The sequence below is a fragment of the Propithecus coquereli genome, unplaced genomic scaffold (genome assembly GCF_000956105.1).
Source record: "Propithecus coquereli isolate 6110/MARCELLA unplaced genomic scaffold, Pcoq_1.0 Scaffold383, whole genome shotgun sequence".
Taxonomy (NCBI): Eukaryota; Metazoa; Chordata; class Mammalia; order Primates; family Indriidae; genus Propithecus; species Propithecus coquereli.
The window spans coordinates 80,859-105,013 of NW_012149541.1; the positions used below are offsets into that span (position 1 = coordinate 80,859).

A 24,155-nucleotide genomic window follows, 5' to 3' on the forward strand; every position below is an offset into this window, starting at 1 on the left:
GCCTGCTGCAGGCCTTGTCCCTGTTTCACACAGAAGCTCTCACACAGAGTGGCCTCTTTCTAAGTACTGCCACCCGAATGAAGAGAAAGAGACTGTACCCCAAAAAGCAGTAGATGTAGTTTCCTGAACTTAATCAATATTCCTAATACATTTTCCTATTGGGGTTCTTTTGGCACCTGCTACCCTCCCTTGGTATCCTTTCTGAAGGCCGTGGCTAAGACAGAGAACTTGAGCCTCTTTAGAACTGGGTTCGAGCTCTAAGTAAAAGAAACATTTGGAGCAGGTAATTCCACCTCAAGGGGAATACTATTTCCTATCACAGTACTGAGAGAACTTGCTCATATGTGACATATGTGACAGTGAACTAGGGTTATAAGACAAGACTGCTAGTAGGTGGCCCCCTGGGGACTGGAGCCAGCCCAGGTGGCCCTGAGGGCTGAGGCTCACTATCTCAAACAACCACTAGGCAGCTCTGGCCTTAGTGGCTGCCTGTAAACACCCAGTGGTGAAGCTGCTCCGCATTCCTGAGGTTGTAGCTTCTGAACTAGTGCATCTCTGAATCAACCAACAGGCACTGTGCTAGAGCCATGTACTCTACCCCATGCATCCTGAAGGTCATCCCGGTAAACTGACTTCTTTAAAGGGTGAAACTTGTGGTTTAGCAGACTTACCGAGTCCAAGGGAATAATGTATGATATGGATGGTGTCCCCTCTCACAGACTGGTCTCTAATTGAGGCTAGTGTAACAGGACCTGTTTTTCTTAGGACTGCCACCAAAAACACGGACATAGTGAACTGAGGCAAACAAAGCTTCAGAGAGCAACTCCAAACAGCAGGTTACTCAAAACACACCAAGGAAAAGTGGACTTTTGTGAGGGCAAAAACAGGCGGTAGGGACAGGAGAACAAATGAATAGGACCGTTTAGCTGATTCATAAATGGTCTCACCAGTGTCCTCTGCTGCAGGAGATTGATGTGCTCTTCCTCCAAAAGCTGGGGTCCACAGACTTGTTTACTGGGGAACCAAGGAGTCACCTCCAAGGACACAAGTCCATTATTTTCAAACTTAATTAACTGGAATCCAATTAGGACTTTTGAGGGGTTTTTTTCCTAGTTGAAAGGAATTTTTTTTTCTCTCTTAAGTCAGTATGGTGTAAATGGAGAAAAAGTGAAAAAAGAGCTATTTGGATTTCTTGCATATAAGCAATTCATTTAACCTTTAGGGGCTTCAGCTTCCTAGTTTATAAACTGAGGGGGCAATGTGATATTTATATCCAAAGTCATTTTCAGCAATAAAATTCTGACTCTAAGACATGCCAAAAGATCATTATCTATCAATAATCTGTGATCATTCTTCTATCTTGACTACCATACCCTCTTAGTACAAGTTGGGATCACCTGACAGTCTTTGGTAGTTTTTAAGAGTATTTCATATAGTTCATTCAATTGAAGGTTACAAAAACCTGCTGGGCAGTAAGGTCTCTAAAATGCTATAACAAAAGCCCTCTCAGTTGATGAGCTTTAGCAGCAGTTGGTTAGTTATTCTAGAGGTTAGGAAAGGAAGAGAACCATACAGAAGAGATACATACATAACTAAGCATTTTAACTTATACACATGTACATTCATTCACTGATTCTTTTAACGTAAGGCTTTTTTAAAAAAGAGTATTATGCTAATTGTATTTCTACATAGTCTTTTCTGAATAAATTCTACTCATAATTCACTGTCTATTACTTATCATTTTTGTTTCTTTTTTCTTTTTTGAGACAGAGTCGCATTCTGTTGCCCGGGCTACAGTGTCGTGGCGTCAGCCTAGCTCACAGCAACCTCAAACTCCTGGACTCAAGCAATCCTCCTGCCTCAGCATCCTGAGTAGCTGGGACTACAGGCATGCGCCACCATGCCTGGCTAATTTTTTCTATATATTTTTAGCTGTCCAGCTAATTTCTTTCTATTTTTTTTAGAAGAGACGGGGTCTCGCTCTTGCTCAGGCTGGTCTCAAACTTCTGAGCTCAAATGATGATCCATCTGCCTCAGCCTCCCAGAGTGCTAGGATTACAGGCGTGAGCCACCACGTCCAGCCTATTACTTACCATTTTTGTTTCTTTAAAAGAGAATGAGAACTTGTTTATAAGGCAATTTGAGTATAGGATGCTTCCTGATTTTATGATTTTCCATCTTTTACAGTTGTCTTACCTAAACAACTGAATGTTTAAAGACTTATCCTTACCTATGTTAACACTTAACTTAGTTTTTATAAAAACCGCTCTCTTTTTTATGTTTGTATTTGATTAGTTTACTTAATATTTAAACTGCATAATTACAACATGTACAACTGGCATAGGGAACACACACACAATTCCCCTGGTGGCAGCAGAGGGAGCAGGGGGTGCTAGACAGCCTGTATGGTGTGCACAGGCCTGATCACTGTGCTTTGCAGAAGAAGGATGAGCACTGGCAGAGATAACTGCGAGGCTGGACTGTAGCTGGGGGAGGGAGGTCAAGGGTAGAGAGACAGATTATGGCTCATTAGCATCTAGTTAGTAGTTAAAATCACGAGAGTAGAGGAATTCATTCAAGGTGGGAATGTGGACAGAGAAAGAAGGAAGGTGGGGTAGATCCCAGGGAATGTCAATCTTGAAGTGGTGAGCAGAGGAAGAGGCTTCTGCAAAGGGGGCCAGCAGGACATTATTGCAGATGTACAAAGAGAAACAGAGAACAAGGAGGTGGGCTTCAAAAAACCCAGAGCAGGACAGAAGTCTAGGAAGCAAGAACTGTAAAGCGACCTTGGACTTGACAACCAGGTGGCTACTGGTAAGTGAGAATCAGAGTATGTTTACACCCCCAGAAGTGATTTCCTTGAAGGAAGGAAAGGAGATATTCTGTAATCTCTGATGCCTTTGGTCCCTCTTTTGCCGCCTGTTGTCTTCTTCATCGTGCACTGTGCCTCCTGTGTCCCCATCAGCATTCTCACATGGACAGGCCTGCTTGGGCTGCCTGAGCCCAGGCCCAGGAAGGAGGAGTGGGAGAGCTCCAGAAGCTACCCTGACTCTGCCAAGCACAGGCAAGACAGATGATTCACTGCCCCAAGAGCAGTTAATTTATTCCTAGGCCCAGGGCAGCACCTACATGCAACTTCCACCAAGAAGCATTTGTGCAAGTTTGTTGCAAAATGTAGGATGAAATCAGAACTTCAACAAGAAGGCTTTGAAACAAGGCCTTTCAGATCTCTCTCAGTTGAAAGGCCTGAAGAAAGAAGTCTCCATAAGGCGAGCTGTGCCAAAAGCCTGATGAAAAGCTCCACCAGCCAATCCCAGCAGCCGCTGCTGCCCGCCTCATTTTTCAGAAACGGAGACTTCCCTCAGCACACAACAACCAGGGAAGGAGAGTTTGCATAAGAAACATAAATGAAAGAGAAAACAATTCCATAATAAGAAACACAAGCTCCACTCTGTAATGTACTGACAAGCAATGAAAAAAGAATTCCTGGATCCCAACAGCTATCAACTGTCACACATGGAACTTCAGGCAGGTTTAAGTGACAGCTGCCTGAGTCCCAGAGGCCGGTCAGCATGGCTGTGGTATTTGAGAATCAATCAACGCCATTCTAGGCCAACGTGCTCTTCAACAGCCAACATTCTACAGTCTCCTCAGTTCTCTGCTTCTTTCGATAGTAATCTGGAATTTATAAACAAATAACTTTTTGGAAGATGAGGGATAAGAAGAAATATTTCTTTTAAGCCTGAGGATCAGATACTGGCCAGCTGCCTCCTAAATTTCCGTATCCCCTGTTCCCGCCTCCATTAAAATGGATTTGGGGGAGAACCCTGAGGTGAGGATCACATTCTGGACATAGCCTTACCAGGGAAGACCAGCTGGGGGTTTTGGTCACAGAGACACCCTCCCACAGAGGCCACCCTTTTGCCTGGGCTCACATCATTAAGCCTTGTGTGTCTGTGGAGCTTGGACCGAGGGTGGGAGTTAGTTCCTATTGGCCTCAGAGAACACGGTTTCAGTGGAGTGCCTGGGGCAAGGAAAGGAAGGAAGAACCCAAGGCTTCCATGCTGCCTCTCGCCTACACTGGGATCACTGGTTTCACTGAAAAAAATACTGACCTGGTCCAAACGAAGTGCACCGTCTACAAAGCGCTGTTGACGTAACTGCTGTGCAATTCCGTGGAGATTCAAGACAGCCTGGTGTACCTCCTCACTGTCGTGCTCTGGTGAAACGGGGGGCAGCTCCTTCCCAGGGATCTTCTCAGTTGGGCTTTCAATCATGCTCTGTGCGTGCTCATAGCTCAGTTTGGTGCAGGAGCGGATGATGGTCCGGCCAAACCATTCACTAAGGATCTGCAAAGACAGATCGTGAGGAAATCGTGAGGACAAATGTTTTTCAAATTTCTTTTCATTCAACCATTCATCCATACACATTCAACAAAAATTAATTGAGCCAGGGTTGACTTTGACTTTGTGCTTAGAATGGTGTCAGGTTCTGGCTAGGCATACAGATGAATCAGACACGGAAGCTGCTGCCCTCAGGGAGCTTGGTCTCTACCAGGCGTGGAATTAATTGAACAGGAAGCAGAGGTCTATGGACGGTCCCCAAGCACACCGGTGACACAGGGAAGGCCAAACAGGAGACCTGATGTGAAGGGCCTGTTGGAGGCCTTTTCATTAGTTTGGGTCAGTGGTCATCAGTGTCAACACTGGGGGAGAGAAGAAGGGATAGCTGCCAAAGATGTGACAGACGGGGACTCTGTGGGCTTGGCTCAGATGTGGGGTAAGGGAGAAGGAGCGGGCAGGGCCACTGACGGAAACAGGGAACACAGGTGGAGAAGAAAAACCTATTCCAACTTGTTCTATTTGGGGTACATGTATAGAGGCAAAAGTCTAGAACAGGGTTTCTCAACCCTAGCACTATCGGGCTGAATGATTCCTTGTTGTGGAGGACTGCACTGTGTACTATAAAATGTTTAGCAGTGTCCCTGGCCTCCACTTCATTCCAAACTCAGTCAGTCCTCCTCCTACGTGTCCACGTCACGCTTGACAGTTTGCCTTCGGCATGCTCAGGGAAGGTCAGTTTCCACTCTATTCCATTCCCTCTTCCACACACTTCACAAGTGGTCTGGCGGATTCCCTCCAGCATCCAAGTCACAGGATATGCAGCCTCCTGGGATCTGTGTCCTTTTTCCCTGGCCGATGCTCCAGCACAGGGTAACCATGGCACCCTGACTGGGCATCTGTTTTCATGTAAACTGGTGGGTCGAAAACTGCTTTAAGAATATAGTGAATGCTCCAGGCTCTCCTCCCTGAAATATTTATGCACAAAATTTAGCAGCTAGTTCCACAAGGTTCCTAGACACCCCTCTACCCCCAAGTCCATGTCGCCTGGCTCTGAATACATCTTGGTTGCTCCTGCTTAACCCTGTGATTGCTGAGCCCTGACCAGGGCCACCTGTAATCCTGAGGCATTCTTAAAATTGATTACCTGTAATTTGCCTCAAATCAGCAGCTTACCACTCCTTACCAAACCTGCTTACAGCCCCACTGGCAACACGCTGTCAGTTAGTTTGAGCCACTTTTTTTTTTTTTTTCCCTAATGGGCACCTCTGCTCCTCTGTTTCCTTACAGTCAAGACAGATATGCCTTCTTAACAGCACCCATGAACACCACAAAATATGACACTACAGTGGAGATGATAAGTTTCCTGTAAGCTCTTTCACCTCACATTAGCCCTCTCCCCTTAATGCCTGCACCCCAGAAAATCTGTCTCAACCGTCTTTTTCAACATACAAAGAGCTGAGGTGGAAGCTTGAAGAGCCATCAGGAACTTCCTGCTCAGTGACAGAGGCCTCTGGCAGCAGAACCTACCCTGCCTAACACAATCCAGTGCTTCTGGGAGTCACATCTGACAGATGTACTAAAAAAATTCTTAGGCCAGGGAAACCATCTTCTGGGAAAGGCCAGCAGAAAAGAAAGGATGCCTGTTGCTTCCTGACAGAGAAAGGTAGCAGGAAAGTGAAGATCCAAATGGAGGGGGTCCCAGGAGCAGCCGGCCTCACAGTATGGAAGGCGGGCCTCTCCGGATGGAACACCTCATTAATTTCCAAATTGGAAACTGTATTCACATCAACACCCAGTCCATAACCAAGGCCAGTGGCAGAAGACAAAAGGGCAGAGTTTTTCATGGAAAAAGTAAAAAGTCCACAAGGAGATTCATAAATAAAATCCTTCAGAAAGAAGATCAAGTCCTTCCTCTTTCCTTTACTTCATCAAAGGATTGGGGTCACTCCCTTCTGCAGGCAGGTGAGTTTCCTGCACACCCTCTAGAATATCACTGTTTAGAATGTCAGATTAAATGTAGCGCCAACATCAACTAAAGGCACATTACTAGAAAAATATCTGGCTAAAAAGGAGCACCTAATATCTACTAAGACATCATACTTCAAGACCTACTTACTGTACTAAGTAAGACTAAAAATAGTATAACACCATTAGTATCGTATTCTTGTAACTACTACCTTCTAAAATCTCCTTAACATTCCCGGGGGAATGCATTGTTTGGCCCATTTTACAGTTGAAAAAACAGGCCAGGGATTTGTCAAAAGTCATACAAACTCCTAAGTGGCAGCCAAGACCAGATCCAGGTCTAAAGACTTAGACTCAAAATCTAGTGTTATTTTTATTGTATTTCAGCTGAAGGTCATAAAATAGACAAAGATAGATGACGAAGTAAAAGAAACCAAGTATATCTCAAATACATATCAATTTTCTATATTTAACTAAATATTTTATATTTAGTTGGTTGAGTTGCCCCCTGTGACAATATATAATCACAAATGTCTACATTAGAGAACAACGCTCATATAATCAAAATGTAAGAAATATGCTAAAAATGGATTCTTCAGAGTTTATTGACAAAAATCTGGGCACTGGCTTAAAGAATGCATAAATGTCCTAGATTTTCTTGTGGGTGTTTAAAAAAACTTGGTGGGTATAAAAAAAAGTTGGAACAGTCTTTCTATAGCTGACCACGCCTGCTCCAGAAAGTAAGACATTCCAAGAGATTAAGCAAAATTGCAAAGCTTTCTCTACTTCACCTCCAGGTGAGACTGGCAGCCACACAGTAGTAGTAGTGACACAATGCTGTTGAACCTGCTCTAGCTCCTTCTAAGTCCAAGCCCTGTTGCCAAGAGAAGCCACCACTACATGCAGCCACTGCTGCAGCCTCAGGTTTCAGCCACACAGGCTTCAGACGCCCTCCTCTCCATTCACTGGGTTATTGATGCTGGGCTACTCCTTGCTCTGCTGGCCTTCTCTGGTTCCCAGACCCTCCCATCTGGTTCCAAACTTTGTCCCCCACCCCTTGCTTCAGGCTTTCCTTGCCAGCGTCTTGAACAAGCACCATCCCTCGGACATGAGTCTGGAATCTGACCTCTCAGTTCATGTATCTTGACTGTGGGTAAGAGATACTCATCCCAGGAGCAACCAACCAGGGCTACCTCTCATGTGGTCCCTTGGTCTGGGGAGGGTGTTTGGATAACCACAGTACAAGGAGTGTGGTTAGTGGGCCTTACTCCACAGCTGTGTTCGTAGTCCAAACCCTCATACTTCCTACGTGGTGTGGTCTGTGCTGAGGCCCAGTGCCCCTCCTGGACCATGCGTCTACACACCTGCTCTCCAGCCCCTCATGCCAGAGGCCTGGGTCCCAGATACTGCCTCCAATAGAAACCCAAAGGGTCAACTGAGTTGCAGAGTCTGCCACTTTCTAGTGCTTCTTTTATGACCCTCATATTTTAGAAGCTCATTAGATCAGGCAGCTTTTTATTTCTTGGGTCTAACCCTGGCAGGGATAATTCAGACTCACAAGTTCTTTTCTGTTGACTCAAGTTAGTTTTCTTCTATGGGCTTTTTTTTTTTCTATTTAGTTAAACTTTCACAAAAATAAGCATTTATAAAAATATAAAAGTTACACATGTTTTCAAAAAAACATTAGAAAATAAAAAAAAGTAGAAAAAATTACTCATGGTCTTACTACCCAAACACAACCATTACTGGCATTCTGTTTTATTTCCTTCTGGTCTTTTTCCATTCATTTTTTTCTCTATGTATGCTCCCACCCCCCACTAAAATATGATTGCTGGCACACTGTATTCACAATTCCTTCTCTGTAATTCAGATAGTGTTTGCCTCTTAAATCTTAAAAAGAAACATTCTACCAGATATTTAGGAACCATAAAAACCAAATGTAATGTGTGTAACTTGTTTTGATTGAATTCAGACAAATCAATTGGAGAAATCAGAGAAATGTATCATGGACTGGGTTTTGGATGACAGCAAAGCATTAGTATTCATTGTTAGGTGTGCTAATGGCATATGGTTATATAACAAAATGCCCACAATTTTTAGAGTTGCATATTGAAATAGGTATGAGTGAAATGACTTGTCTGGTTTGTTTTAAAATACTTTAGCAATCCAAAAATCTTGATAGTACCTGAATCTGGGAGATGATGCTTTTATATGGGACACCATTTTTACTTAAAGAAACAACTGACACAAAAACTATAGTTATTTAGACTTGGATATTTGGCACTTCAAGAAAACAACTTGACATCGTTTATTGCCAGTGATAAAGTTCAAACTTTCACAAAAATCAGAATTTTGGAAACCCTGTATCTGATGTATGAGCTTGATGGTTTCCTAATACCTAAAGACTTCTCTGATAAGATGTGATAATATAGTGGCATTAACAAATGTGATTTTTTGATATTATATAATGAAATGTGTGCAAATTTAGAAGACTGGCATAATAAGCCAATATTTCTAAATGATATTTTCTAACATTAAGAAATCATACATGGGTAAAAGAGCCATTCAAAGTTAAAGACAGACCAACGGATTTTTACGTAACCTAGTATAAAAAAAAAATCAACTGATATCGTATTAGTCTGCTAGGGCTACCATAACAAAATATCACAGACTGGGTGGCTTGAACAACAGAAATTTATTTCTCATGGTTCTGGAGGCTAGAAATTCATGATTAAGGTGCCAGCCAATTTGGTTCCCCATGAGGGCTCTCTTCTTGGCTTGCAGATGGCCACCTTCTTGCTGTGTCCTCCCATGGTAGCAGGGAATACAAGAGAGTGCAAGTACTCTTTTTTTAATCTTATTGGATCAGGACCCCACCCTTATGACCTCATTTAACCTTTACTATAGGCCCTTCTTATAGGCCCTATCACCAAATACAGTCACGATGGGAGGGTTCAACATACGAATTTTGGGGGGACACAAATTCAGTCCACAGAAGGTATGGTTCCAGATTCGAGATTGCAATTAACTTTTGAGAAATAATTTGTTAAATTCTGGTGTAGTACAAAGATGACTATCCACAATTATCTGGAAAAGTTATCAAAGTGCTCCTTTCTTTTCCAACTACTTATCTATCTGATGTTGGACTTTTTTCATATACTTCAACCAAAACAACTTATTCTAACAGACTGAATGTAGAAGCATATACGAGGATCCGGTTTAATGTCTTCTTTCAGACAGACATGAAGGAGAGTTTACTAGTTGCTACATAGACAGTGGGGCCTATAAAGCCAGAAATATTTACTATCTGGTCCTTTACAGGAAAAGTCTGCCAACCCCTGATCTAGGTGATTCCTTCACTTCTTTCCTATATTGGATATTGTTTCCTGGGTCCCATGTCTTCCTCTTTCTTGATTCGCTTCTCCTTCATTTTGGTGAAACATATCCTCTGGCAGCTTCTCGTGAAAGGGTGGATGAAAGATACATTTTTTTTTGATTCCTTGCATGTCTGAAAATGTCCTTTCCCACCCTCACATTTTACTGACAGCTTAGCTGGGTACAGAATTTTAGCATGGTAATCACAGTCTTTCAGAAATTAGAAAGCTTTGTTTTACTGTCACCTAGATTCTAGAGTTGTGGTACAAAAGTCTGCAGTTATCCTGATTTCTGATCTATTGTATGTGGCTTTTTCTCCCTTCCTTAGAAGCCTACAGGATCTTTTCTTTGCCCCCAGTGTTCCCAAATTTCATGACGATGTGTCTTGGAGATGATGTGTCTCCACCACTGTGCTAAGCAGTGAGCTCTTTCAATCTCAAAAGTCATACCCTCCAGTAATGGGGCATTTCCTAGAATTATTTTGTTGATCATTTCTTCCCCTTTGTTTTCTTTGTGCTCTATTTCTGGAATTCTCATGGAACAGATATTGGGTTATCTTAGACTGGTCCTCCAATTTTCTTTTCTATCTCTTTCTGGGACAACTCCTCAACTTTACCTTCCAACCAGAATCTTAAATCTTCTTCATTTCTGCTACCCTGTTTTTAATTCCCAAAAGCTCTTTTTTTTCTTCCAAATGTTTCTTTTTTAAAGTATCTAGATCTTGTGATATACTTTCTCTTTAAAAAATTCTCTAAAGATATAAATGATAGTCTCTTTTCCCTGGTTAGTGTGTTTTGTTCTAGTTGCTTTTTTCCTGTTTGCTTTGTCTTCCGATTTCATATTAGAGGCTTTCCATTTGCTTGTCTATTCATACATGAAAGTGAAATCCCAAAAAGCTCTGACTGTGTGGATGGAGCTCATTGTCCCCGCAAGGGACATGGCTGAGTTGTTGGTTGGGAAGTCCTCAAGGTTAGTATCTTTAAGTTTTTTTATTCACTACTCAGATTCCCCAGAGAAAGATTTCTCATTGCCTGACTCATGGGTATAAGTCTGCCTACCACAGTTCTGGGGTTGGCAGGGAAAAGAGAGCTGGCACCCTTACCATTCAGTACTCAACATTCACTCAATTGCCCCTAAGTTACCATGACCAACAAGTGTGTTTGCCGTCCTCTAGTTCAAACACCCCTTAGCTTACCTTGTCCAGAGAGTAAGTTTCTGGTCTTCTATTAAGTTATGGAAAAGGCAATCTTTTTAAATACACTTTCAACAAATACTGTTGTTAGCCTCATTTCCCCTCACCCCTCCCCCACCTTCTAGAGTTATCTGGTGGTGTCAATTTCTGAATTTTCTTAGGGTTCTGCTATGTAAATTGGGTTGTGTCTTGGCTTTCTCTATTGCTGGCTCAGGATTCAGCTTTCTCAGGACTGCTAAGTCAGTTACCACTCATCCATCTGCTACCCAGCTTCCAAAACTTTGTTGCTGTTGTCTCTTCTCCCACTGTCTTTGCCCTTGTGGGTTTATGTCTTTAAAAAAAAATCTCTTTACTGTTGTTTTAGTGAGGTTTTGGGATGGAATGAAAGTAAATGTGGGTATTCGATCCTCCGTCTTTATTTGGAACCTCTTTATAATTAAATATTTTTTTTACTTCCATTTAATATTACAGTATAAACATTTCCCATGTTCTTCCTTGGTCTCTGTAAACAGCTTTAATAATTGCATAATATTCCATTGAGTAGGTACCATGGCTTACTTAATCACGACCCTATTTTCTGGAGTGTGGAGTTGTTTCTGTTGGGGGAAGGGACTAGTTTTTTCTGGAGTCATCTTCCACTTACCTCCCTCATTCATCCCTGTGTCGAGGATTGCCTGCTGATATTCTTCTCCCTCTGTTCTTAGTCCATGGTTTCATCACTTTGTGCCTTTATTATGGCACTACCTTGCTAATTCGTCTTCGCACCTCTGGTCATCCTGCATAATGATGCAGCACTAATCTTTCCAGAAAGTTACCTTTCTCATGACACTTCAGAGGAACCCTAACACCTGCAATTCATTTGTGACTGGCATTTGAGACTCTCCACAGTTTGATTCTACCCCATCTATGAAAACTCTCCCCCCTTCCCCAAGGGCTCTGACCTCCTCCTACCTGCAGCTCAGGCAACCCTTCCTGCCTTTACCAATCCACACTCACTGCTGCTGAAAACCTATATCCTGCGCTAAGCCTCTCCCACATTACTTTGCTTACCCACTTTCTTCCTTTACCTAATAATAGACAAGAAACAAGTCACTTGTTACAAAGTCCTTAGGCCCAGTCTTGCCTCCTAAGTGGGACTGATGGCTCTTCCAAGGCAGGGGCTCTTATATTTCTTCTCTGGCTTCCTTGCCCTATCACCATGGCACCCCAGCCCAGTGCCAGGCACACAGCAGTGCTTACCCAAACTCATGGAATGGAATGATAGGAAGCAGATAAAGGACAACATGTAAGTTGTTACCTTGCCTTCTGGAGTCAGCGTCCAGATCACAGAGAAGGTCAGCTTGTCAGTCATGGGGTTGAGGCTGCACAGCTCCTCACACAGCAGCCTGGGAAGCATGGGGACCACCTGCAAACAGAGGACAGGCCCGTGAGCACCTTTCTCCAGTCTGCAGGAGTTTGTCCCAGGCTTAGGAGCAGTCCAAAGCGCAGTTTTGGTGAACAGCTTCAGCTTTTCCAAAGCAAGCCAAAGATGGAGGCGGCTCTGTTGCTGAAGACTCCGCAGAAAGACCATCCTATCTCATACTTTTCCGTGAGACTCTAGAGTCAAAGAGGAATGTGAGCTGGGAAAGTGAGAAGAGCTGGTGACAGAAGTTAAAAAAATACACTGTTAAAAAAATACACTGAAAAAGAGCTACACTTTACTCATGCTACTAAAACTGAAGCTCTAGACTTCAGCTGTACTTTTGGATACAATTATTCCAACTGAAGGATGTACTTATGAACTCAAGGGTTGAGTGTAAACTCTTAACAGGGGTTTCATCAAAGGAAAATCAAGCTATTGTTGAATTAGTTCTTTACTAATTGAACAAACCATAATTTACATGTTGGAACACTAACAGAATACTCTGATAAAATATCACTATAGCAATAAAACTGAAAGGGTAATAAATCCAGCTTTCCTAGATGAACACTGGTCAACTAGTCACCCATTTTGCAGTTTTTTAAGCCTAAATGATTTCTTCTCCTTATTAATCTTTCTACCCCATAATAAACTGAGTCAATGGCATACCCCCTTTAAATTTTTTAACTTGCTTTCAAATGATGACTTACAATTATCCCAGAATGTTACTTGTTTTTTTTCTAAAATTCCAAAGATTAAATGAGTATCTCTACCTATCGCTCTTGAAGACACTTCAAATGCTCTCCTACCTACCTTTAAATCTATTTCTCCTCCCATATTTTTCTTGATTAACAGCATTACCATTCACTCCACATCTCAAACCAAAAACACCAGCAGTAACAGCCATTTACTCAGCACATTTACTGCGGCCCTACTTGGTTTGCAGTATTGGCCATGGGTAATGCTTCAATCCCATGCTAACTACTTGAGAAGTGACAGGCAAGAGGGCAACTATGCTGTAGTTAAGGCAAATTTAGCCAATTAGACCGGGCACGGTGGCTCATGCCTGTAATCCTAGCACTCTGGGAGGTTGAGGCAGGAGGATCGTTTGAGGTCAGGAGTTTGAGACCAGCCTGAGCAAGAGCGAGACCCGTCTCTACTAAAAAAATAGAAAGAAATTAGCTGGACAACTAAAAAATATATATATATATAAAAATTAGCCGGGCATGGTGGCACATGCCTGTAGTCCCAGCTACTCAGAAGGCTGAGGCAGAAGCATTGCTTGAGCCCAGGAGTCTGAGGTTGCTGTGAGCTAGGCTGACGCCATGGCACTCACTCTAGCTCGGGCAACAAAGCAAGACTCTGTCTCAAAAAGAAACAAAAAAAATTTAGCCAATTAAGTTTCTTTATTGTCAAAAACAAAACAAACCCCGGTGGTTTCTTACTTTATGTGAAGTGTCTATACCTGCACTCTGCTTTAATACAGTTTACTGTATTAATATCTTTGGCATGGGATAGTAAATTCTAGAACTCATTGCCCACACTAGTAACAAATAATTAATAATTGTTTGGCATTTTTCTAAAGGATGCCATATCTTTTGTTTTTATTTTTTTTAGTGATGGGGGTCTCACTATGTTGCCCAGGCTGGCCTCAAACTTCAGGCCTCAAGTGATCCTCCTGCCTTAGCCTCCCAAGTAGCTGGGATTACAGGCGCATGCCACAGTGCACAGCCTAAAGGATGCCATATCTTTTAAGATCTATGAAAAACCTAATGACCACCTGAAAACTTTGGTAACTACTTTTAGAAGACAACTACTTCTGAAATTTTTTTCTTGCCATTGCTTTTACACCATCAGCACAAATGATACTACATTTTCTTTGCTAACTTATTTAATGGTGCATTAAAATATGATTTAACATTTTCTTGTATGCTGTCAAGTGTTTTACAAAATAATACATCTTTATCTGCATAAACATACTGCACAAAATGGAGATGTCATACTGTCTCATGATTGAATTATAAAGATTTCACATAATTTAAGTTTCTGGACTATGCCAGGAACTGAACTGCATGCCTTTCTGCCCCCCATTCATAAGTTTAAGTCCCAACCCCCAATGCAACCTGTTCAGAGACAGGGTCTTTAGGAGATAATTAAGGTCAAATGAGGACATAAGGGTGGGGCCCTAGTCCAATAGGACTGGTGACTTTATGAGAAGAGGGAGGCAGATCTCTCTCTGCGAGTGCGCACAGAAAAAAGGCCACATGAGGACACGGCCATATACAAGCCAAGAAAAGAGCCCTCACCAGGAACCAAATTGGCCAGCACCTTGATCTGGGACTTTCAGCCTCTCAAACTCTGGGAAAATAAATTTATGTTGTTTAAGTTACCCAGTCTATGGTATGTTGTTCTAGGAGCCTGAGCTGACTGAGACAGACTAAATCAAGTTTGCTGGGTGTGCATTCTCGTATTCTCCTCTGGGCTGCATCATCAGATAATTAGACCAACTGAGCCAGCTGCTCATCCAGTTCACTTGTTGCAATATTAGTCCAGGACTTTGACAGATAGTATTTCTTCCAAGTATTCAAGGCAGTATCTTAAAGTCACAAAGTGAGCATGTGATAATGTAACATAATTCCTGACTTCATGTTTTAGTGTTTGTGAAAAGAAAGTCATTGTAACTTGTGCTTTGACTGGACCCTGGAACAGAAAGAAAATATTGATGGAAAAACTGGTGAAGTCCCAATAAAGTATGGAGTTTAGTAAATAGTTAATAATGTTCCAATTCTTAGTTATGACAAATGTAACATAGTAATGTAAGATGTTAACAGTGGAGAAGCTGGGTGTGGGGTAGATGGGACCCCTCTGTGCTATCCTTGCAGCTTTTCTGTAAATCTAAAAGTATTCCAAAATAAAAGAGCTTCTTAAAAAGAAAGTCATTGTTCTCATTAATTGATTCTCTGTTACAAATTTAAATATGAAATAAATTTATACTAATGATGCTAATGAAAATCTGATCTGTTTCAATATGTTAAGAGTTTGGGGTTCAGATTTTATCTGCAAAACGGGCTTCACCACTTAAAAACAACAACAACAACAAGGTTTAAAGACCTTTTTACCAATGGAGTGAAGGCAGGCTGAGCAGCAGCATGGGGCAGGGACAGGAGCACAGGCTTTGACGCCTGAAGAGACTTGGGGCTAATCCTGGGCCCACCACTTCCTGTACAGTTTGGGCAAGTTAGTATAATTTTGAGTCTTGGTTTTCTTATTGGTAAAACAATACTGAAGATGGTCACTAAAAGTCAGCTCACTGGCCAACCCCCGGTGTCCAGGGTGCTCTGACAGCTGGCCCAGCCTTCGCCTTCAGCCCTGTGCCCGGCCCTCCCTGCTGGCTCTGGAAACACCCGCCACATGGGCTTTCCCCTGCGCCTTCGCCTGCCTGTGCGCTGCTCCAGCTCTTCACATGTCCTTTCTGGACGTGCTGCATCTGGCAAACTTTTGCACATCCTTTCGGATTCAGCTCACTGCCATCTTTAAAAGGCTTACCCAGAATCCCCTAGGCAGAGTATGCACTGTGTTCTGTACACCTCGCCCCGACCCCCAAGTTCTTCCAAAGAGGATTCGGGCGGGTGGTAAACAGTCAGCCACTTGCATCATCCTCCCTGCTTGTCCACAGCACTCACCACACTACGTCCTACCTGCTTCGTCAGGTGCCTCTAGTGCCAGTGGATGACGGAATCCTCAGGAACAGGGCCAGGTCTTGCTCCTGTCCCTCTATCCAGCACCTGACACATGGTGGCACTTCTAGTTTGCAGATGACTGACTTTCCCCTAGCAAATAAATCACCTATTTTTTCTACGGTCATGATTTACTGTGTCTCTGAAAACATTTTATGAAATACAAAGTAGACTTCTATTTAAACATCTTTACAAAAAAAAATTTCATAAGAAACTAGTATTTTAAGCATAAGGTAAACTGTTTGGGCTACTCCTTCCTAAAACCTATTGGCACACTTAGTGGCTTTCCAGGTTACAAAAATTGCTTGGTGTCCCGTATCTTGTGCAGAAGACATTTTATTATTCACACTACAATAGTCAGATGCCAAAGAACCTAAGTGCTCATGAGGAAGCTAAACATTAAAACTTTTGGGGTAGTATAATTATATTTAATTTTTAAGGAGCATTCCTTTTAATAAATGTTCACCACATCTTAAGGCAGAAGTCAAATGGAATTTAGAGAAAACAGTGTTTGTGTCCATATAGTTCTGTAAATAGATGGTTATTCTTCTTTTTCTCAAAGGAAAAGGAATGAAGAGGTTACAATCATACTTATGGTTTGACACATCACAGCTTCTCATAAATTGGGCCTGATTGCTGCTGGGTCACCGTGTGTGTATTCTCCCACAGCCCTGGGCGCAGCAGCAGGCCCCGCGTAGCAGGGCTGGAGAGGCGGGCAGCCCTCCAGGTAAGCTGCTTCTTCAAATCCAAGACCTGTTATGTCAGGGCGCGACACACCTGGACCATGGCGCGACAGTCCACACACACACATCGCTACGGGAGGCCTGCCACAGTACCTGGAAAGCCTCTGAGCCAGGGTGGTAAGCACAGAACGCCACGTAAAGCTGGAAAAGAAAGGTCTCTCCAGGAGCTGAGAAACTGCTGGCTGTCACTGGCACTGTGCATCCCCTGACCCCTTGATACTTTCCCCAGTCTTGTCCTGCCTTGTCCTGCCCTCACTAGCTTCACTACTCAGTATGAACCACGCGGACAATTCCTGCAAAGTTCTTTACTCCCTCACTTGCACCGTTCCAACTCCACGACCTCCACAGTCAGTCTTATAACTGGACTTTCCTGCTTTTGTAAGTCGTAGCCGAGTGGTGACGCAGGAAACTGTGGCGCTGTGTGCAGGTGTCTTGCTAAACAGTCTCAGCTCTCACCTCCACGAAGGCCAGCAGGCCTTCCACTTGTTTTTGTCAGTTCCTTCCCCATGCCCTTCAGATGCGATGCCCAAACACTATTATTCTCCTCAAGCCTCCTGCCCAACTGCCTTCTCATTCTTTCTGAGCAGAAAGCCTCAACTCTTCTTCACAGAGAAAACTGAGGTCAGCAGACTCAACCCCTTCCAAGCATCTGTCCGGCTCTTTCCTCCGGCCTGTTTTCTCCCGTCCCCCCTCACTCTACATATGTACCCTGGTGCCCTGCAATCTCACAGTGGGGGTCCTGCCTGTCCAGAGGCTGGCCCTATGTCTGGGCTTTTCGTCCCTCCACTGCCCCCAGCTCTTCACAATGAGCCACCTGTTTGCTGGTCTCTCTCCCTCCCTGTAGGCCGTAAACACAAGGTCAGTGTTGCCCATGCTTCACGACAGACACCACCTGCTTCCCTAACCTAGATCCTCCCGTTTGCTTCCTGCAGAAGTTTATGCTCCACTCTTCATTCCCACCGTCCTTTCACTTCTTAACTCAAAACGTTTTTTTAATTACAAAAATTACATGTTAATTAGAGAAATTTTAGGTGATACCAAATCGAAACAGGAAAATGTAAACATTTGGAGGCCCCATCCCTTAGAATAAACAATGTTAACATGTTGGTATAGAACCTTTGTCCTTTTTCTGTGCACACATGATTACACATAAGGTAAAATATTATCTGTTCTAGGTATGTATATTTTTTGAAATACAGAACGAGTGATGCTGTCTCGGTCCTCACCGGATTCCCCTCCTCACCTGTCCTCGCGCTCGTCCCTCCTCCCGCGCATCCTCCCCAGGGCTCCTTCCCTCCTGGGCTTGCGCTGCTGCTGGCCCTCGAGGCCCAGCCCAACCCTCCAGATCCCTCTATTAGGCTGCGCCCTGGACACCTTGATCCGGACCTCCCACAGGAGGTTGAAACTCCACATGGAGAAGACAAAAGTTCAGCATTTTCCTCCCTTCCCCTGCCGCCGTGTCTGTATTTCCTGTTTCTGTTAAGGGCAGCACTCTGTCCCTAGTTAAATAAGCAAGCAAACAACAACAAAATGCCCTCAACACCAACCAAAAAACAAAACCCCTCACACACACACGCCCCTTGCACAGAACACAACTGGTGTCATCTTGTGACTCTCCCACTCTTCCCTCCTTGCTATATCCAATCCGCTCCCAAGTCCTCCAGATCTGGAGCTCTCTCGAATGAGTCTTTTCCTCTCCATATTTCACTGTTCAAGTGTGGACACCTCTCTCTTTCTCTCTTGGGATATATTCTAATAGTCTCTTAAACTAGTGGCAGAGTTCTGGAGTGGAAATTATTCTAGATAAGACTTCCTTATTATTCTCCAGAATTCTGCATCTTCTTACTTACTAAACTCCACTCAATGATAATCTGCAATCTGTTTTATATTAGGACACACTCCTTTTACCTTCCCAATGGTTAATGAGCTAAATTTGGTAACTGGATTTTGGCACATTTTGTGGATGCAGGCAGGCCCAAACACTTTCAGTGGGGCCCAGAGCTCTTTGCTAAAGCCTGGACCTTCTATATTCCGTGGCCAGGAGTCACAGGTGGCCCTCCTCGCAAGAGCACCCAAGGGGAAGGTAGCCTCTTCCTAGCCCCCTCTTCCAAGGGGAAGGAGACAGCAAAGATAACACTGGGGAGCTACCTTCTTCCATTTCCTTCCCTTTGCTGCGTGTATGGATTGTTAGAGTTAGGAGAGAACTACAATCTGGAACAAGTGAAATGCTGCTTGTTCAGGATGTCCACGTAGCACTAGGCTGGAGACTTCTTTTGCCCTAGTTCTCTTAGGTTCCAGTTACATCTTACCATGTTGATAAATTCTCATAAGATTTTTATAAGCAAAGATCTCTGTTTTGGGGTAGTTACTTACAGCCTCAAGGGGATGCGACTTTGGGAAAAGGCCCTGGTACTGATGACAATTTCCCTGCCTCTGACCTCACCATCCTTCAACCACATGGGTGGTGGATAAGGTGATTTCCTATCTTGGTCGAAGGAAACCATATTACTTCCCCACTAGGTCTCAAAATAAAGTCCAAGCTCCTTTTCCTCCCACCCCAGGCCTCCCTCTGTAACTTCATCTCTTGGCTGCCTCTGCAACTCACACCCCGGCAATTCTAAACTATATACTGCTCGTTGAATGTTCCATGCTTTTTCTAGCCTCTGCCTTGAATGTCCTCCCTATCCACTTTTGCCTGTCTAGAAATTTTCTACTCAAACTTTGAAACGCTGTTCAAAACTCAATTGCTCTGTGAACCCTTCTTGGCCCTTGCTGAAGCTCCCTTTCCACCACGAGCCAGGGAGATATAACCTCTCTTCCCTCTATAACACCTCCCCACCTTCGGGGCACTTCTGTACCTGAAGGTAGCCTGGCGAATCGCAGTTGTTGGTTACATGCCCATCTCCTCTGACTCCCCAGGGCAAGACCAGCATCTGTCTCATCTTTACATTCCTGCAACTTAGCACATGCTGGCACTCAATAAATGCCAAGTGGATGAAGACTGATAAGCACTTCAGGCAGCAGGAAAGGAAAAGGGGCTTGAAGGATGCCAAGTCTTCTTAAGCATGCTTTAGGGCTAGGACCAAAGTTGGGTCGGGGCAGAGTTAAAAGCTGGCTGTGGAAAAGAGAGATATTGATGATAGGACACTGACTTTCTAAGCATTCTGGACCAGGGCTTGGGAGAGTTGAAAGAAATCGATCATTTGGGTAAATACACCACTGCCCAAGGCAGCTGGGTGGGGGTACCAACAAGACTATAAAATCTTATATTAGCCTCAGAGAGCAGAAACATCTGCTAAAGCCACAGCGGGCAGGCTGGCCAAGTTCAGCAGCAGGTTAGCCAGGACAGCCCTATGACCAACAGAAAGAGCCACAGAGGGGAAGAATCAATCATTCTGGCAAGGAGGAAAAGGAAGGACTAGCAGTGAGATGGGGGCCGGTCACCCATACCCACGCAGGGTTCTCTCCCATCTGGAGGGGCCACAGGGGCCTCTTCTGCCCTTCTCAGCCCAGGCCTTTGCCGGCTCCCCACCCAAAGCCCCTCACGCCCTCAGTGCCCCTCAGCCATCTCAGCCCACATCTGCGGCCTGATGGCCTGGGGAGTTTTCCTCCTTTTCTGTGAGGACTTTGAGGTTTTTAACAATAAGGTGCACTCAGCTAGATGCCCCCCTATACACTGATACAACTTAAAGGAAATACATAATTCATTTGCCAGCCAACATCTCTGTTTAAAGAGTTTTCTTTTTCATATCAACACTTCTGTGAATTCGGAATTTGATCAACTTTTTGCTACACAGTTTGACGTTAACAAAACATCAACGCTCTGACAACCTGCTGGTGTCAGAAAGGAACATCTTAAAACTCTTTGGACTCTACATGAAGACAGGCTTCCAATCCCAATCTTTGATCTCTATTATAAAGCAGTACCAATAAAATATCGTAGAGATTTATGGGCAAACTTTCACTCGAGCTGTTTCACACCTAAAATAACATGAATGCTTGGGCCAAAAGGCAGAAAATTTAGGTTTAGGTTTCAACTGTTTAGGTTTTCTTTTACTTTTAAAACTTAATTCACTTATTTTCTAAAATTATCTTAAAATTTGCAATTACATTATATTTCTCTCCCAGAGAAGACAGTTTAGAGTCATTAACTGAGCAGATGTCATGTCATTCCAAGAAGGACAAGCCTAAGTTTGGGTAGACAGTTGTTCCCTGTTCTAAAGGAACCATCTTTTGAAAAAAAGCAAGTGTTTTTTTCCATAAGATTTACACGAACACTATTTAAATTTATCTTTACGCCTGAGTATACCCTATTGTTAATAAGAGTAACCAAATAGTTATTACTGTGAGTAAAATCTAAACAAAAAGAATTCCATTTAAAAGCCAGTGAGATGGTATTTGGACCCAAGATGTGTTTCATTGGATATTGCCCCTAATCTGTGGAATAATTTCCCAAATAAAACTTAAGTTGTAATTCTGATATCAGTCACTTACTTACAGGTCAGAGTCTGAATGAAAAGAAATTAGTGTCACATTCCCTATAGATGGGAAACCAACCGGAGCCCCCAGTCCTCCCCCTAACCCGTGTGATGAAACTGGGAGAAATGATTGCACCAAATGAGAAAGAAGCAGAGAATCTCAAAGGAGGGGTGGGGGAAGCAGCTCATCCAGTTTTTAAGAAGACCTTTATAGGAAAGTAAAGTGAAAACAGCAGAAAAGTTCCTGGACACAGTCCTTTAAGAAACAAAAACGAGTAGGAAGAAAGGTCAGAGCAGCGGTTCAAAGGAAGCAGAACACAGTGCTACTGCTGTCCAAGGTTGCGGGCCGGCACCACACGCCTGCCAAGCTGGAGGCAGTGCTGGGCAGCAGAGACACATGGCCTTTCTTCCACCCAGCTCCCCACTTTTAGAACTTAGCAGCAGAGCCCCAACTCTGCGGCCCCAAAGAGAAATTCTAGAACCGTGATGATCACAAAACCAAAGTAAATAGAAAAGGAAACATGCTTAGTTATTTAACCCAATTTTATTTTTTCATTTTCTGATTTTAAACCATAATTCCTGGTTAAAAAGGAGAATGAAGCAGCTGGTGCATGGCCTTGGTTTCATGGCCATGGAGGGGCGGCCAGGGAGGAAGCCTAGCACGTTCATGCTCAGAGACACCTGTGGGATGTAAGTTTGTGCTGCATTCTCTTAAGCTTCCTCTGTCTGCCCACGGCTTGGGCACAAGTGTCATAGACACTGTGAGGGATGGAGTCCAGCAGAAGTTCTTAAACATCTCATTTAGGCTTCAGCCAGCCAGAGGCCAGGTAGGGATATGATTTGTTTGACACATACAAAGTTTGGTATAGAAATTCCCCTGCTCAGATGAGGATATAGCTGGCCATTCTTATTAAGTGGTCACTGAAGGTTCCGGGTCTTTCAGGCACGACTGTTCTTAGAGGTCACATACTGTCCATGGCAAATTACTTGGAACTGGGTATTGATGATTATGCAGCTTCTGACTCAGAATTTCCAGGCTCTGAATAACTCTGTCTCTCCTTCTCCATTCAGTATTCTAATTTCTGGGATGGCAGAAAACACTTAAATGGTGGTTCTGATCACCTAATATAAATGGCAGGCAAAGCTGAACTCCCGAAGAAACCGGCTGCCCAATTCTGGAGCAGGCGGAGTTAGGGTTTTGTTCAAATATTCTAGGTTGCAGTGATCCAGAGAGTACTGTCACGGGGCAGGGGAGAGGAGGTGCTAGGTCATCCTAGGGAGGGCCTCCACATATTAAGGGCAGCTGTGGCAGATGGCAGCTCTAGCTTTCATCTGGGACAAGGGAGCTCATCTGGGCTAGCTCTCTCCCGAGTGGGAGCACAGGGTGCCAGACAGGGTGACTTCCACCATGGGGTTAAAGATATCACTGTCAAAACTATTTGGCTTAGCGAGATTGGGGGAGCCAAACTTGGGCCACAGGCAACAGGACCTTTAGCCCCTAAAGGACATTGCTGCAATCGAAGCCTAGAAGAGTCTCTTTCCTTTTGAGAAGTTAGTTATCAGGACGCACAGGTTGGAAACATGAGTGAAACGCTTAATATCAGAAATCCTAAGAACTTTTGGGATGTCCTGGAGAACTTTTGTTCCAGAACTGCCAATACCTTTGTGGGTATCATGTAGGCACTTTGCTAGAATTGGAGCCCAGGGATTCTAGAACACACCCTTCTTGAGGTTGGCATGAAGACTATGATGTTTTAAGTGGTTGAGGACCATGTGTGAGGTAGGGGAATGCTGGAAGATCTGTACAAGGTTGGGCTACAGAAATGAATGATGATTCACCTGTGTGACAACCTATCTGTTCAGGAGAGAGTCTATGCTTTCACTGCTAGCAGATGCTTGGGGCACTCAAAGGCCGAATGGCATTATAGTTCACTGGACCTGGCAGAGGCATGTCTGGAAATCCATCTTCCACATGTCACACGCACTGCCAGGTATGGTTGGGGTGCATCAACGCATGGAGACAGATGGTCTTGGGTCTGTGGGAATGAGCTTGCTGAGTCCTGGTTTAGAGCAATAGTTTGAAACCAGGTATTTTCCCTCATTTCTTTCTAAAGCTGACTGCTTGTTGGAGTTACTTAGGTGGCAGGGTCACTCTGAGACGAAGCCTGAGATGAATACCTGTGTCTTCCCGACATCTCTTCAGGAAAACATGCCACAGAGGGCAAGTACTTTTCCAGGTAACCACTGCCCTTAAAAGACCTTATTAGGAGATAAGATATAAGAAAAGATATTCAGACAAAACTAGTGTACCTCATGATTTTCTTTTTCGAGAAAAGGAAAACCAAAAAAAAAAAAAAAGAAGAGACAAACTAGAGATGGATCTTTACCTTCTGAACCAAGTAGACGCTTGTGGCTCTCGCAGCAGCCACTCTGTCCAGATCAGATCCCTCAGGAATGAAGTAACTCACGTCAGCGATGTGAACTCCCACTTCAAAGTTGCCTGTAAATGCACAAGAAGAACATTCATCAGCCTGGTTTGGGGGGCCAAGGAATCCCTCCTAGGAATCCTTTCCAAGAACACATGTCACTCCCAGAGGCCACAGGACTTGAAGTACAGGCCTCCACCGCCGGTCCTGCCAGGCACTCCCCCTAACCCCTGTGCCTGCGCTACTGCCACTTTCCTCACTGTACACCAAAAGATGGTGGGATTTTTATCATGGATAAACAATATTAAACACTTTCACAAGATGTCTCCATTTCTAAAGGCTTCTTATCTTTGAATCTGTAGACTCGGAGAAGACATGGCTCATTCTGGATGATGAACAAATCCTTTCAGGTCATCAGAAAGAAGTGAGTTAATCCCCATTCCCAAATCCTGCAGATGCTGCTCTGAAAACTCCACCCTTCCCGTCCATTCCCACAG

General features: G+C 43.8%; 1 protein-coding gene across 1 annotated transcript in view; it reads right to left on the reverse strand.

Annotated features, from left to right (window-relative positions):
- DIS3L2 (DIS3 like 3'-5' exoribonuclease 2) overlaps positions 1 to 24,155 on the reverse strand; it is a 394,844-nt gene that overhangs the window by 70,391 nt on the left and 300,298 nt on the right. Inside the window, exons 11-13 of the mRNA XM_012652208.1 lie at positions 23,620 to 23,732; positions 12,173 to 12,280; positions 4,116 to 4,349 (exon numbers count right to left, since the gene is read on the reverse strand). Coding sequence (XP_012507662.1) covers positions 4,116 to 4,349; positions 12,173 to 12,280; positions 23,620 to 23,732 — 455 coding nt within the window. The remainder of the gene's footprint in view (positions 1 to 4,115; positions 4,350 to 12,172; positions 12,281 to 23,619; positions 23,733 to 24,155) is intronic.